The sequence below is a fragment of the Falco cherrug genome, chromosome 2, assembly GCF_023634085.1.
Source record: "Falco cherrug isolate bFalChe1 chromosome 2, bFalChe1.pri, whole genome shotgun sequence".
In the NCBI taxonomy this organism is placed as follows: domain Eukaryota; kingdom Metazoa; phylum Chordata; class Aves; order Falconiformes; family Falconidae; genus Falco; species Falco cherrug.
The window spans coordinates 66,659,590-66,675,634 of NC_073698.1; the positions used below are offsets into that span (position 1 = coordinate 66,659,590).

The 16,045-nt window shown below is 40.7% G+C and overlaps 1 protein-coding gene across 1 annotated transcript in view; it reads right to left on the bottom strand.

Moving 5' to 3' along the window:
• Nucleotides 1–606: 606 nt before the first annotated feature.
• SLC5A7 (solute carrier family 5 member 7) overlaps nt 607–16,045 on the bottom strand; it is a 28,175-nt gene continuing 12,736 nt past the window's right edge. Inside the window, exons 5-9 of the mRNA XM_055703248.1 lie at nt 12,528–12,676; nt 8,497–8,640; nt 6,505–6,658; nt 5,098–5,315; nt 607–4,368 (exon numbers count right to left, since the gene is read on the bottom strand). Coding sequence (XP_055559223.1) covers nt 3,745–4,368; nt 5,098–5,315; nt 6,505–6,658; nt 8,497–8,640; nt 12,528–12,676 — 1,289 coding nt within the window. The 3' untranslated portion in view covers nt 607–3,744. The remainder of the gene's footprint in view (nt 4,369–5,097; nt 5,316–6,504; nt 6,659–8,496; nt 8,641–12,527; nt 12,677–16,045) is intronic.

Sequence of the window (16,045 nt, forward strand, 5' to 3'; positions counted from 1 at the left end):
GCTTGAAGGGCAGACGGAAAAATTAATCACAGGTTTTTTCCTATGTTACTTATATTTGAAATACTAAATTGTTGTACTATATGAAAATAAAAGACTAAATCTGACATTTACTTAATTTGATCCACTTAATGTTTACATTCAATTCAGGTTCACAAAAGTACGTTTTATTTATAATACATATACCATCCCATATGGACAAATATAGATTAAATTGTAACTTTTTTTGACATGTCAGCTATGTTATTAACCTTGATTTTATGAACACATCTCATGCAAAGGAGGTAAAAAACCCTGTCGGGTGTTATTCACAAGTGTTGAGAATATGAAAGTAAAATGTATGCTCAAGATATGAATACTTTGCCTAGAAATTGTAGGCTCAGAAACAATAACCTCAGTGTCTGAAAATGAGCTGTTTGCTTCACCGGTTATAGATCCAATTTACTGCACAGTACTACTGTCTACAAATTGCAAAAGTGGAGAAGGAGCATGTGATGATTCCCATGAAAATAAAGTCAACTTGAAGAATCATGTCCTGTTGGCATTTCGCTTGTGGAATTAATTTGGTTGTATTTTGTCGAAATTCTCCCCGCCTCCCCCCCCCCCCCCCCCCCCCCCCGCCCCATATCCAGCTATCAATCATAGCTATGGCCTTTGGCTATATGAACAGCTTTGTAAAAATTTAATCATAGGACAGCTGAACTAAGGCAACAGAACTTGTAAACAGACTTTGTACAGGGCTGTTTAGTTTGGCTTTTGGAGTTGTCCTCTCCACTACGCAGCCCACCGCTGCAACCACAGCAGGCATCGTTGGACTCATGCAAAGACACACACACAGATTTCGTATGCGGAAAGCAGAGTTATGGTCACATGATGAACAGTCTTCGGTGTCACTTCTCTCCTTTGCATGATAAAGCTTCCATGGTGTGCTACATGGAAAAGTGCTATAACATTTCAGTTCCCACAGAGAGGACTGGAAAACTGGTGGAACCATTTTCTGCCAGAGAATGCATAGTTCCATCTAAACAGGAATAATTTGTAAAATCACAGCAATTTCCCAAAAAGATTTGATAGGATAAACTGTATAAAATATTATGACAATACTGAAAGCATCTGGCTTGAAATTTTTGGACTAATACATTTTATTTTCTCACTTAACTTTTTATTTTGAACATTTTAAAAGATTTATGGCAACAAGGGAATACAAGGGAAAAAGAAAGATTTTTATTTTTCAGTCAAAATTTCTTAAACGATTCCAGCTGAATTCCCTTCTCCTTTCCTTCTCCTTCCACTATTGGGTATTTTGAAATACAGAAATGCTGCTGTATTCAAAGCATCTGGCCACTATTCAGCTTCTCATAGCAAAATTCTAGCAATTCCTAGACAAAATTGAGGTAAGAGAAAATTTTTTAGGAAGACCTACAGATGTCTGTAGAATAGGATCCTCTAACTTAATTTGGAACTGCAGCATAAGGCATTGGCTATGTAGGCAGGCAAAATTGTGGCTTGGTATTTTCTCATAAGAAGGGATTCAGGCTAGTGGATTTGGGCCAGAAATGGATAATAATTCAGCAGTGTCTTTGTTCTCCCTTCTCTTTCTTGCATACAATGTCTTTCCCCTTCTTTTTTCCATGGTTCATGGGGGAATTAATATAACTGGGCTCTTGTCCAGTTTGTGAGATCCTCAGCACCCTGAATTTCATCAGCAGCTTGTTCACTTACCCCACAGGAATTTTTCATTGCTTTGCTATATTGGCTCTTCTGGGTTTTAGTGCAGAACCTGATTTTGATCTCCTCCACCCAGAGCACACTCAATATTTGTCAGCACAGTAGCACTGCAGTTCACAATGCATATTCAGAACTGAGATGCAGTGTTATTTTTAAATGCAGTATATGAAGAAAAAAATCAACATATCTAAAATTAATTTTCTCTATGTATAAAATATATATATGCTGTTAAAACTCCACAAAAGGAGCAAAAACATATCTAAAGATTCAACCTTGTGGAAGTTTATGTCAACATTGAATACACAGGTTGATGGCTTCTTCCTTTAGCAGCAAAACCTATTCTTAAATCTATCTTCCAGGATAGCTCCTTGCGCTGTGAATGTTAATGAAGAAATTTCACCAGTGACCAGCGACAGGAGGATATCTGGATTTCAGTTGAACATTTTGTGTCATGTGTAGATAGTAAAAAGAATTATTGGAGCATAACTCTTAATTGTACAGAAATCTGGCTATTAGATCTCCCACTGTGAAAGGCACATACCAATGGGGACAGACACAATTGTCTCAGCCATGGGCAAATGGAAACAACATTGCGTGTTCCCTGCTGGCCAGGGCAAAGTCAGAAGAGGCCTCATCTCCCTGCTTTGCCACTTCTGGCCAGTGTTTCCGTTCATGTGTGAAGTCTCATCCATGCCTGGCCACTGCTGGTGCTCCGCAGAGTCACCGTGCTGGCCCAGGAGCACAGCTGTTAGTGAAGGAGGCCAGAAGGTAGCGGAAGACACTGCTGTGCCTTTCACTACACTTGTGGGTTTGACTTCCCTTTCAGTTCCCCTCCAAGCTGCTATTGATTTTGGAGGTAGACACAGATGTGGAAAGCTGTCCACAAGCCTGGTTTTCCCATGGGAAATCAAATTTTTGAGAAAATGTGATTTTTCATGGAAAATCTACACTTTCCAGAGTAATTCCAGCAAGACCAACCCAAAAGACTTTATGATATCTTTGAGATTACATTTTTCTATTAAGTGAAAAATGGAAATTTTCCCCATGGAAAACCCTCTCATCTTTTTTTTTCAGGCTTTCTTGACTCCCCTTACTTTTTAATAATGCTCCATTGCTGCAGTTCCATGGTGTCAGACTGCTTTGCTCAGTGTTCATTCTGATGAAAAGTCAAGATAAGGCTTCTTTTCTCAACATTGACAAGTTCTATTTAGTTCATAAGAGTTCTGTCATTTTTCACAAGCTGAGTTTCAACTCCAATTATTGCTTCAAATATTTTTTTATCCTCCATTGGTGGCAGCCACTAACCACAGGAAAAAAAGGACACCTATAGTAACATACTTTGCTTCAGGTCATCTTGCATTAGGTATAACATCATTTTAAACTGGTGACTTCATTTTAACTGTCTAAATTAACATACGATGTTTAGCACTTCAATAAGGAATTTATTACTATTTGCACATTTTGCTGTCTTATACAAATAATGGAATACTAGATTTGTATTATTTGAATTTTCTTATGAGGAAAAAAACAACAGACCAAAACCCCAAGGAAGTTATTTATCTGTCTTCGCTCAAGCAACTAGGTCTTTAGTAATAAATCACTTATAGCTGTGACAATATATTTTCACTTAATGCCAATAAAATGTTGACTGATAGTATTTCAGAGTGGCTGTATTATAATTTCTTCATATGATGTCCTAGCTAAATAATTGTTGCACTTTTCCTGCTACATATATTTTCAATAGTAAATATTTTTTTAGTTACACAGTATATGGTTCTGGGTGGAAAGAATGGGATCTGAGTGTATCTTTTGGTAAACACTCTATGATCTAATCCAACATGTTAGATAATAACAGGAAAGAGTTCCTCCCATGGGATGCTCCTGCTCCTAGAAACAACTTAAAGAATTGTGCAGTGGCATTTTATGCCCACTTCTTGCTTTTCTTCTGATAAAATGTCTCTTACTATTCTTTGTAGAATATCTTAGTTCACGTTGTTTTGCCTGTGGCTGCCAGATTTTTTAATTATCTTCAGTGTTGGACAGCTCTGGACTCGAATCAACATAATTGAAGGCTTCCTTGTTTGTGAAAGTTGAGCTCAAAGTTAGGCTGTGCCGTGGATTCACAGGTGCAAGTTCGTTTAACACAATGTTGTCACTTTTTACAAGAGTTGCTTTGTCCATGTGTTCTCTACTGTACCTGGCAACAACAGCATCAAGGAAGTCCAGCTTTGGTGGCAAAGTCCCACTCTCAAATAAGTATTTGGCTAAGTAGGAGACTATAATGTTAGTAAAGAAGGAGGTAAGCATAGCAAGTGTTTTAAATGGGAATCGTTGGATATAGATATTATTCTCATCTGGATAGCAGCCAGGATAGTAGATCAAGGGCTGAAGGTAGAGATATGGTTCCCCTCCGGTTATTCTGAGAACAAGGCCAAATAAATATCCTGCAATGGCACCATAGGTGTTGGTTCCTTTAATAAATAAAACACACAGGAGCTGAGGGAATATGATGATATAAACAAGGTCAGAACTGAGGTACCACAGGCCGTACACTGACGAAGCTAGCAGTGCCATTGCTGTTGCTGATGCTCCAAACAGAAAAACAGTGATTCTCATGACCCACACAATTTCCCTGTCTGAAGCCTGCAAAAAAAGGGCAGTGTTAGATGTTTTTTCACAGCAATGTATGTATGCTTACATTTATGCACCTAGTTGATATAAAGTACTGCGTTGTAAAAGGCAATTTTGCATGACTATTCAATAATATTTACAAATGAATATCTCTATCTCTGTTTCTATCTCTATCTCAAGTGCACAGAAAAAACCCCAAGGGTTACGGTTGCCGTTCTCAAAGTCATTAATCTGTGAAGCGTAAGGGAAAGTATGATAATGTGTCAAAGAAAAAATCAACTCCAGAGTGTTAAGCACAGTATGACCTAATGGTTACAAACTGTCGGCATCAGAATTTCTTCTCCATTTCCTAAGAAAAACTCCAACTCACTAGCCCTTTCTGTTGTCATAAGGTTTCCTGATAAATCAATAATTCAGAAAGATGTTTGTAAGGATTTAAGTAAAATTTATGGTTGCAGCAATAATTAGGAGCTGTTTGGAGAAGCTGCAGTGCCATGAGAACTCTTGAAAGCTGCTTCCCCTGAGCTAACTTTTTCACCTCTGTCTTCAGTCACAACCATAAATATTTTTACAACTTTCAATTTTTTCTATATACTGTTAGGAATGAAATGCTATACTTTTTCTAGTCATAGGCAGAAACATGAAAGAGGTGTTTCATTACAAAATTGCAGTCTATGCATCACCTAGTTAAGATCTCACATAAAATTTTCTCTAAAAGTAAAAATGAACATGCAAACTCACATTTTGCCGAAAGGAAAGCTGGTAAATGTTTCGAGCAAACATAGAACTTGCTGATAAAATTGAAGAGTCAGCGGATGACATCACGGCAGCAGATACAGCACCAAGGCCAAAGAACGAGATATAGACTGGGCAAAGGTATTGTAACACGATGGGTAAAATCATATCTGCTTCTTTTTTAGTCATGGGGTCAGGGACACCGTACTCTGTCTCATTCCAGGCTGCAATACGGACACCGTTGTGTTGTTAGTAACATTAATAGTCATCAGCTACAGCATCTCTTGACTGTAGTGAGCTATTTATATTGCCACATTTTCATTCACATTCAATGACCAAACTGTTACTAGGGCCAGACCGACAGGATTTCAGAGAGGCAGTGACCCACAGGTTTCTGTTAGGTAGATTTAATTCTGCTTGGCATTTTTCTTTCTCTCTAAGCTAAGTCTGACCACAGCCTGTGGTTATCCAGAAGTAAGTTTAATATAAATACTCTTCATTGCTCTTAATATAATTTTCCTCAATAAAACAAGTCTGGGATCTATGTTTGTTTGTGATGTGTTTATTCTCTTGGATTACAGACTCCGAGCTCGAACCTACATGTTAAACAGTTCTAACAGAGCATTTCTATTTTAGCTACATGGTCACTGTGATGGGGTTCACTCTCACTGTGACAAAGACCTTGACAAGGATGCTTTGGTCAGGATAAGAAATTCCTAATAAATTATAGAATCATTTAGAATAATTTTGGTTGGAAAAGACCTTTAAGATCATCGAGTCTAGCCGTAAACCCAGCACTGCCAAGTCCACCTGTAAACCATGTCCCTAAGTGCCATGTGTACAGGGCTTTTAAATACCTCCAGGGATGGTGACTCCACCATTTCCCTGGGCAGCCTGTTCCAATGCTTGAAAGCCCTTTTGGTGAAGAAATTTTTCCTAATATCCAGTCTAAACATCCCCTGGTGCAACTTGAGGCCATTTCCTCTTGTCTTATTGCTTGTTACTTGGGAGAAAAGACTGACCCCCACCTCACTACAGCCTCCTTTCAGGTAGTTGTAGAGAGCAATAAGGTCCCTCCTGAATCTCCTCCTCTCCAGGCTAAACAACCCCAGTTCCTTCAGCTGCTCCTCATTATTATTGTTAGGACCAATAAAAGTACCAGAATCTAACTCAAACATTCAATAGAAACATTATATTGGTAGATATCTAGAATGTGCAAAATTTGTTAATCTCAACCACTGGGATAGAAGCAATTTTCCCTGGGAGGAATATTCTATAATATTATTTTTGAATGTACTCTCCTGTTGAAGAAATCATAGGTTTATTAATGGTGTCATCTGGCTAGATTATATTTAACATAAGCATTGTAGTGTTTTCACACATTTATTGTAGTATTCATTTTTAATTATTTACCTGTAGATGCTCCAATTGCACCAATGAGTACTGCAGGAAGTGCCATCACAAGACAGCCAAAAGCAGCCAGAAATGACAGAACTTGAGCATATGTGGCAGAAGATGATGAGAGAACTCTCTGGAAGTATGCTTGCCATGGGATTCCTCCTAATGTCTGCAAACACAATGGGCAGCATCCCGTCATTGGGGGCTAACTGGATTTTTTTGCTATCACCATACAGAGAGCACGTAGAAGCATCACTTGAATGCTGAATGCTGTGTTGCATGTCTTTCATTTATTTATTGAGTATCAGTCAGCCAGTAATAGCTGTAATTTTCATTCCCACAAGTAATGTCAAACCTTTCTAAGTCCACTTAAATCTCATTCTTTCAGACAAGTTATTACTTTGTACAATTAGCAACACTTTGCACTTACATAGTCTATGTAATCCCCAAGTATTGTAAGCCGTGCAACTACTTAATAAAGCCTTATGAAAGGTTATAATATACTATTGTCATATTTTATATTTGATGAATTTGGCCTCCAGTACCCCCCAAACAACCAACACCCCCCCAACATAGATTAGATTCTGATAGGAATTGAAAGCAAGATTTTATCTTTGTTTATGAATGCTTGTGGCCATCTAAAGAAGGCAATAGAAATTAAAGACAAAGCAGTAAAATGAAGGTTTCTTTTACAGTGGCAACCGTTTTCTATTTTTTGGGGGTATTTAACAGTGAAGATCCTGATTGGACTCAAAATGATGTCTGCAAAATATGACACAAAAGAATATTATCAAAGGTTGAAAAAACAAGTACTAACAATTCTGTCTTGAGAGCAGGATTTGAGTAGTTTGCACTAACTAAATCACTGACTGTTACTAAACAGCATGGAAAGAAAGCAAAGCAAATTGCTCGCTAAATGTGCACAGCCCAGTTCAACACACTAAATGAGGCAGAAGGCAGTTGGACCAAATAGTGTGTATATAGGTGTTTCATATATGTTTCATGCACACACGGGGACCAAATGAATATTTTACAGACAACTATGATTTTGACTTGCTATTTATGACTGTTTTCCTTTGCAGCGGTACTATCATTTCTTTAACAAAGCTTTCCAAGCATGTGTAAATTTCTTGAGCTACAATGAAACAAGCAAGATGAAGAGAAAGTGTGTCACAATTTGGCAACATCAGAGCTTTCCTTTGGTCATCAACAGAGACAAAACCTTCCGGTTCACCAGACAGAATACAGCCACTTGAACCAGTATCATACTTTGGCTCTCTGAGAATCTCTAAAAATTTTAAGCTGGGTAAACCAATATATTTTAATAGCACAATTATCAGAAAACTCTGAAGTTTTTTTGGTTAAGACTATTTAAAAAACCAAACTCAAAACAGAGAAAAGAATCCCAAAGTACAATGTGATAATAAAAACAGTGTAGAGCTGCTCAGGGAACACTGAGAATGGAAAATGTTAGCATGTGTTGCTAGAGCTTCTAATGGAAAATACTTAATAACCACCAATCCCATGTGTAATACATAGGTATTAAATAATGAAAGCCTTCAGTTCATTCTGGCATGTGTGCATATATGAATTCATCCATTCATCTCTGCAAAGCTTTTTCTACATCACCTATACCTAAGGCATATTTAATCATTTGTATAACATATTTATTGCCTTCTGCAATGTATAAATTCCTCTGCCAACAATGACATCGGTTAAGTATTAGCTGCACACTTTTAATTAATTTTAGCATAACTCAACTCTTTCAGCCTGATGATATTTAAATTGCATTCCTGGCAATGCTGACTTTGACAGCTGTGCTACAGAATTCTACTGATATTTCATTGAAATCATTCAAATGTGCAGAAATATTGAGCAGGAGTCAAGAGGGTAAAAGTTTTCAGTTTGCTGGAAGCTCCTAACTAGACTGTCTATTATTTTCAGCTGTCATAGTACCACAGCGTGAGTGCTTAAATGCTTCATTCCTTCATATAAGCCATCACTTACCAGTAAAAGGAAATTGTCCAGCCATGTGTAAATGTCAAGTGAGTTGATAGATCCAAGCCAAGGTGCTTGGTGCACCTGGTGCACAGCCGTGAGCCCGATGTCTGTCACTGCAGGATGGGACATTGCAAAAGGTACGCTGATCCACTGTAACCAAAGATAAACACTTTATTCAGGTCTAAAGAAAGCATTCTGAACCTGTGACATTTTAATATTAACAGTGATCTGTTCTTCTTCTTCTTGCATGCTACAAATAAATGTCAAATTACTGAGATGACTTGCAGGAAAGTCAAGCTATATGCCCGAGGAATGTGCTAATATCTCTGAAATCCAGAGACCTTGGTAATGGATAGCTTACCTCTGTCCTGGAGACTGAGCATGAACAGAGAATTGATGCATATAAATCACAAAATCAGAAGGAAAGACACATTTATACCTCTTAATTTTATTTTTTATTTTCCCCTAAACTCCACATATATTCTTTACACTCTTTCCTAGACCTCACTGTAGAGAAACATCTACATATTTACATGCAATAGCACCAGGATTTGCCAGTATACAGGCATGAGACAACATAAATACACCTGAAGGCTTGGGAATGGTTTTAATTGTACTCAAAACTATACCTCGACGAGAGAGGGGTGCTGTTGGTGAACCCCTGTTTCCTCTTGCTACAAAACACCAAGTAGCCCAGTGTTACAGCACTTTTCTGCTTTGGAGGTGATTTCAGTCTGGGCTTTTGGCTATTTTCAGTCTCTCTGTTTTTCATCTAGGCCCAAAAATCAATTGACAATCTCCTCCCAGAGACAGTTCCTAGCAGAAGGTTAATTTCCTTTAACTTTTTGTGCATTTTCTTGCCAACTTATTTTGCAATGGTCTAACTCAGTTACCTTCCGTAGGAGAACCTCACTCAGCAGCTCCTACTGGGATGACAACTAGGCTTTATGCTATATGAAATAGACCATCACAAGCATGGCATCCTTAAGGATCCGATGATAGCCAAAACCACACAGATCACCACAATCCAGATAACTGCATTTAAATGTATGGGGTAATAGGAGCAAGGAGGGGGAATCAAACATCTTCCTCTACTTTGCTGTACAATTATTGCAATAATGTGTGAAGAACATTTTGCACCATTGCCTGTTATTCAAGCTGTTTAGCACATATTCTGTTCTCAGGTACATGTTAAACTTTGCCAATTTAAACACTTGGGTAAAAAGATTCCCTTCTCAGTGTCTGCTTGGGCTTTTCTGGGAGAGATCACCAAAACATTTCAATTGTCTCCAAGATATTTTGAGGGGAAAATAAGCATGTTTTCAAAATTAATGGATGTTAATACTCTTCTCGTTGAGAAATTCATGGGGAACAAGGATGTGAAATGGGATTTTTTATTGTTTGTGAATCTCAAACATGTCCAAGTGATGAGCTTCTGAAGAGCTGTGTTTGCCCATACTCAGCTGAGATTTTCAATAGGATATATTTCTAATTGTCCATCTGCAGCCTGCATGCCACAGCCCAGGATTTAATAGGTACTGTATTCCAAGTGCTTTATGAGCCTTTGTAATCCAGTCCAGTTCCTGACAGTAACCTAGCTCTTTGTGGCCTCAGGGACTACCTCTACATCAGTAAATATAACAAGTATATACTTTCTCTGGCCCTGCAGTTCGCTGACATGTCATGGTTTACATTCATACATCTAGACTCCTTTCCCTGCCCAAAAAACCAGACCTGAACTGTTCCTGAGTGGGCCAAAACAGCGTTAACATTTAAGCACAAGTGATACTGTATTTTCACCTTGACACTATTTAACTTGCTTAAAATGTTCATAGACCTAATTTCTTCATCGAGCCTTCTCTAACAGGAGTAAAAAAATGGCATTTTGAATGGAAGGCAAATAAAACAAAGGCTCATGGAACTGAAGCAGAAACTGGGACTTTATGTTGGGACTTGAAGCTTAGGGGCAGAAGCAGCAGGTACCTAGGAGGACCTGGGCCTCATGGGGTTGGAAACCAGTGGCAAAGAGTTTAGAATGGAGAATTAATAATACATCTGAGATGAACAGCCAGTGAATAGTGGGTACAGGGCAGGCTCCAGGAAACACTCACCAGGCAAAATAAAGACAAAGACCTTAGAATTGCAGGTGTGAGTACAGGAGAGTGAGGAGGGAAGGACAGAGACTACATGGGACTGTAAGAAGAAAAACAGGCAAGTATGTGGGGTGGCTGCGGTGGAGGTTATGGAAGCCTAAGGAAGAAGCTGTGGCTAAAATGAGGAACCAGGGTAGGGAATGGAGGTGATTAAAGGGATTACAAGCATCCTCTTGGGTGCGGAGTAGGAGAGGACAGACATTAGAGGAATGAGCAGTAAAGCTCTGTGCCGGTGGAAATACAAACTGCTCTAGAGCCTGGAGGAGAAGCTGGGATCATGAGTCTGTGAGATCTGCTGTGACACCTACGGTGAAAGTGTCCCATCTCATCTAAAACTGTCTTAGCTAGAGCATGACTATTTAGATGCTACCTGAGGCTTCTAGCCTCACTGACGACTCTCAAGTTTATGAGGATGCTTTCTTATATGTGACATTATTGCTGTTTATTTCAGATGGGAAATTATGCAAAAAGCCCAACCTGAATTAAAAGGCCACAATTCAAGCTATGGATCCAACCATTTAGAAGACTGTTCTACAAACTTCATTTCTTTTCCCCTCCCTGCCTTTAATACAACACCACTTGTTGTTACTCCCACAGGATCAGGGTCTTTAGCAGTGCATAAGTTGTTCTCATTGGAAAAGCATTTCTGTATTTTGATTTATCTGCAATTTTGGGAATTTCTGTAATGCACACCACCTGTAGAAACTGAATGGTTCACCAATATTAACATGCATGTTAGGGAAGGAGACTATTTTCCCCACTGTGCTGGTGAAGAACAGAAGTATGAGATAAAATCTGGAATAACTTCTTATTTGAGCTAGCCAGCTGGAACTTGGGTTTGCTTTTTCAGGGTATTTAGCACCATTCCCATGAAGTCAGTTACAACAGGGAATGCTTAGAATTTCTGCAAATAAGGCCACAGGCCTCACAGTAGGATACCACAGAGCGAGGACACACATAGGGTTGGTTAGTGACCACCTGTGTGAGCAGTGGCTGAAGCAATTTCCCTAGAGCTGTGCAAGAACTCCAGTGAAAGCAAAGAAACAACTCTGGGTCCCCAAGGTGCCATTCAGTTCCTTCACCTTCAGCCACTCCATTTATTTCAGCCTCAGTCCTCTGCACACCTGTGACCATCTATTACTGCCACTGGCAAACAAAGGCAGCAGCTTCTTTGATTGCATGCCTGTGATCTAAACCCTGTTGCATTGATATTTGTCAGAGTAAGGCTTAGAGAACAGCAGTAAATAAAAGAAAAGGCTACCCACTAGCATATCATTGATAGCTGATACCACCATATCCAAACAGCAAGGTCATCTGGTGAGACTTCCTATATTATGGTCTCCAAGGACAGTGGAGGGAAATGAGGGAAAAAACAAGAAGGTGATTTAAAGCAGGAGGTTAACTAAGCTGCAGGAGTAGGTTAACAGCCACAGGAAAGAGAAACAGAAGAGTATCAGCTCTGCAGGTCCAATGCCAGCGTTTCTGAACTGCTTTACTGAGTGCTTCATACATCTGATGTCCTTTTCCAATGTCTGTGCCACAGTCCTATGGACAGATAAGGAAGGAGACAGCTCCAGTCCTATCCTGAATTAGATGTATACTCGGCAGGAAAATTGCAAGAGTGTTTGCACTGTCAGACAGGTTGGAAAAAAAACCAAAGAATTGGGCCTCTTGGTCAGCATTATTGTCAAAGCATGGGCTGTATACTGATGTAAATGCAGGCTCTTTAAAGTCAGTGCTCTGTGAATGGAGATATTCCTCCTCCACCCTCTCAGTGAAGACAGAGTTCCAAAACTGAAGCTGGGCAATAGGTCTCAGCAAGCATCATAATGCTCAGGGCAAAATCCTCAACAAAAAAAAAAAGAAAAAAAAAGACAAACTTACCAGTCCTAGGAAGATGCAGAAGAGCTGAACTACATCAGTGTAGGCCACAGAATAAAGCCCACCCACAAGCGTGTACATAGTTGCAATCAGGGCAGAAATAATGACCGAAATATTGACATTAATGTCAATGATCACACTTATAGTGGCACCTATGGGGAAAAACAAAGCACTGTACGTTAGTGTATGCCACGGTATGTCTGATGAGAAGGCTCACCTTTGTTAAGTTGCATATACGTGCTGGTCTGACACTTAGCAACAGCATGAAGATATTCCCCCCTTCTGTGCCTTTGAAGGGAGTGGGAAAAGGGAGATTCCTGTTGGTCTAAGTTGTGCATCTGTAATTTTGCAGCTTTTCATGAAATGAAGAAGGGAAGGGTCCCAAGACCCTTTCCTTGCTCAGGCTGTCCAAGGACTACACTCTCTTGCTCTGCCTGGGGAAAGCAACCATGCACAGACAGCTTAAGCTTCCCTGGGAGAGTTGCAGCTGCATGGACACAGGTGTATCATTGCAGTGAGGGCTGTGCTTGGGGGTGGCAGGGGGGAGGTCTGTTGCGACATATCACAGCCTTTTGTATCTCACTTATGCTCTGAGCTAGCCTCTTTTGACCAAGGAAGGTAGAGGAGGCATCGGCTATACAGACAATTGTCCACTGACCCTTCTAAAGTGCCCTTGAATTGTTGACATGGAACAAGGGTGGGTTTCTCAGCGAACTACAGAATCCATCCTCCATTGTTGATCTAAACCCCAAGAACTTTTCCAAGCACGATCAAACAGATTTCGTTTGTAGAAAACAAGCCACAATGTTGAGCTGATCAGTCAGTCTCCACAAAACAGCTCATAGAATCAAAGAGTTGTTGACACCGAAAGGCGCTTCCAGAGATTGTCTAGTCCAGGTCCCCACTCAAGCAGTGCCAGATGGAGCAGGTTGCTAAAGATCATATTCAGTTGGGTCTTGACTATCCACAAGGATGGAGACTCCACAATTTCTCTGGACAATGTGTGCCAGTGTTTGACATCTCCCACTGTAAATAAAAATTTTTTAATAAGTTTAAATGCAATTTCCTGTAATTCTGTCTGTGCCTATTGCCTCTTGTCCTGTGACTGGGCAGCAGATATAAGCCTGTCTCCGTCTTCTTTATTCTTCTCCCCTCACTACTAAATCAGGTGTTTATGCAGATGGATGTCCTTCTGAACCTTCTCTTCTCCAGGCTAAACAGTCCTAGTTCTTTCAGCTTCTTATGTATCAGATACCCCAGTCCCTTAATAACCTCTGTGGCTCTTCACTGGGTTCTCTCCAGTATGTCCATGTCTCTTTTATTGCGGAGCACTGGATTCAACACTTCAAATGTATCTCACCAGTGCTGAGTAGAGGGGAAGGATCCCCTCCCTCAACCTGCTGGCAATGGTCCTCCTAATGCAGCCCAGAATGCCATTGGCTTTCTTTGCCACAAGGGCACGTTGCTGGATCATGTCAACTACACTGCCTTCTAAGGCTCCCAGGTCCTTTTCTGCAAATCTGCTTTCCAGCTGGCCAGCCCCCAGCCTGTACTAGGACATGAGGTTGTATCTTCATGAGGTTCCTGTTGGCCCATTTCTGCAGCTTGTTGAGAACCTTCCGAATGGCAGTACAACCATCCGATCTATCAGCAACTCCTCACAGTTTTTATTTTCTGCAAACTAGCTGAAAGTGCACTTGGTCCCATCATCCAGGTCATTAATGAAGACATTACACAATGGAGGACTCAGTATTGAGCTCTGGGGTGCATAGCTGGTGACTGGCCACCCACTGGTGTCCACGGTGCTGGTCACAGCCCTCTGGGGCCAGAAGTTCAACCAGTTTTCAATCCTCCTCACTGTCCACTCTACCTAGTCTGTACTTCAGCCATTTGTCTATGAGGCTATTACAGGAGATGGTATAAAAATCCATTTTTAAAATCCACAACATGCCCCGCTCTCCCTTCAAGAACCAACGCAGCCAGCTCACCATGGAAGATGTCAGGCTGGTCAGGAATTATTTCCTCTCCATAAATCCATTCTGACTCCTCCCAATCCCCTTCTTGACCTTCATTTGTTTGGAAGTAGTTTTCAGGAGTATTTGCTCCATCACCTTCCCAGGGTTTGAGGTGAGGTTGACCAGACTTTAGTTCCTGGTATCCTCCTCCTTGCCCTTCTTGAAGATGGGAGTGACATTTGTTTTCTTTCAGGCTTCAGGAACATCCCTGATCACCAGTCTTTAGAATATTAGTGAAAGTGTCCTTGTAATGCTATCAGCCAGCTCCCACAACACTCGTGGAATGCATCCGATGAGGTTCCATGAAATTGTGTCTGTCCAGTCTGTTTAAATGTCTCCTAACTTGATCCTCCTCCAACGAGCCTTCCGTGCCCTGGACTTCCCTAGGGTTCTCAGGGTCCTGGGATTCCTGAAGGCTGGTCTTACCAGCAAAGAATGAAGCAGAGAAGGCACTGAGTACCTCAGCCTTTTCCACCTCCTTTGCCACCAGGTCCCCCATCCCATTCAACAGCTGTTTACATTTTCCCTAGGTTATGTACTTGTAGAAGCCTTTCTTGCTGCCCTTCCAGGCCAGATTCAAGTCCCAGTGGACTTTGACTTTTCTAAACCTATCTCTGCATGCTTGGATAGTGTCTCTGTATTCCTTGCAAGTCACCCGTCCCTTTTTCCACCTCTTGAATGCTTCCTTTTTATGCCTAAGTCTAGTCAGGAGCTCCTTTTAAATCCATACAGGTCCTCTGCCAGCTTTGCTTATTTTCCTGGTTGTCTGGATGGACAGTTCTTGAACTTGGATGAGGTGATCCCTGAGTATCAATCAGCTCTCCCGGACTCCATGTTTCTCCATGGTGTCTCCTATCGAATTCCTCCAAGCAGACCCCTGGTGAGGCCAAGCTCTACTCTCCTGAGGGTCATTGTTGCAGTCCTGATTTTTGCCTTGTTCCCTCCTCTCAGGACCCTGAACTCCACCGTCTCATAAGCACTGCAGCCAAGTCTGCCTCTGACCTCCACATCCCTAACTAATTCTTCCTTGTTTGCAAGTAACAGGCTCAACAGACCACCTCCCTTCATCATCTTCCTGACCATCTGTGTCAGGAAGCTGCCAGTGTACTCAAGAAACCTCCTGAAATGCTTGTGCCCTACTGCCCTGCCCCTCCAGCAGCTATCAGGATGGTTATACATTTCCACTAGGTGTATTAGCTATTTCAAGTGATCGCAGTGTGTCAAAACCATGTTTTTAAAAATCCTATCTTCCAATTAGGCTGATTTAAATGAAACATTTTGCAATAACTTTTAGTCCTTTCAGGTATTGTAGATGGATATTCTTGATTGCATAGATGGAAGAGTTCTGGCAGCAGAACACAACATGATGTGTGATATATAAGAGCTGCTGGGAGCTGCCAGGTGGTTTTTTTTTTTGCTGTACAGTGAGCATTCAAAGTGCATTTGCTTAAGCATTGCAAGCTCAGACCTTTTCACAATGTGGAAGCCCTGTCTTTCCCTGTTACA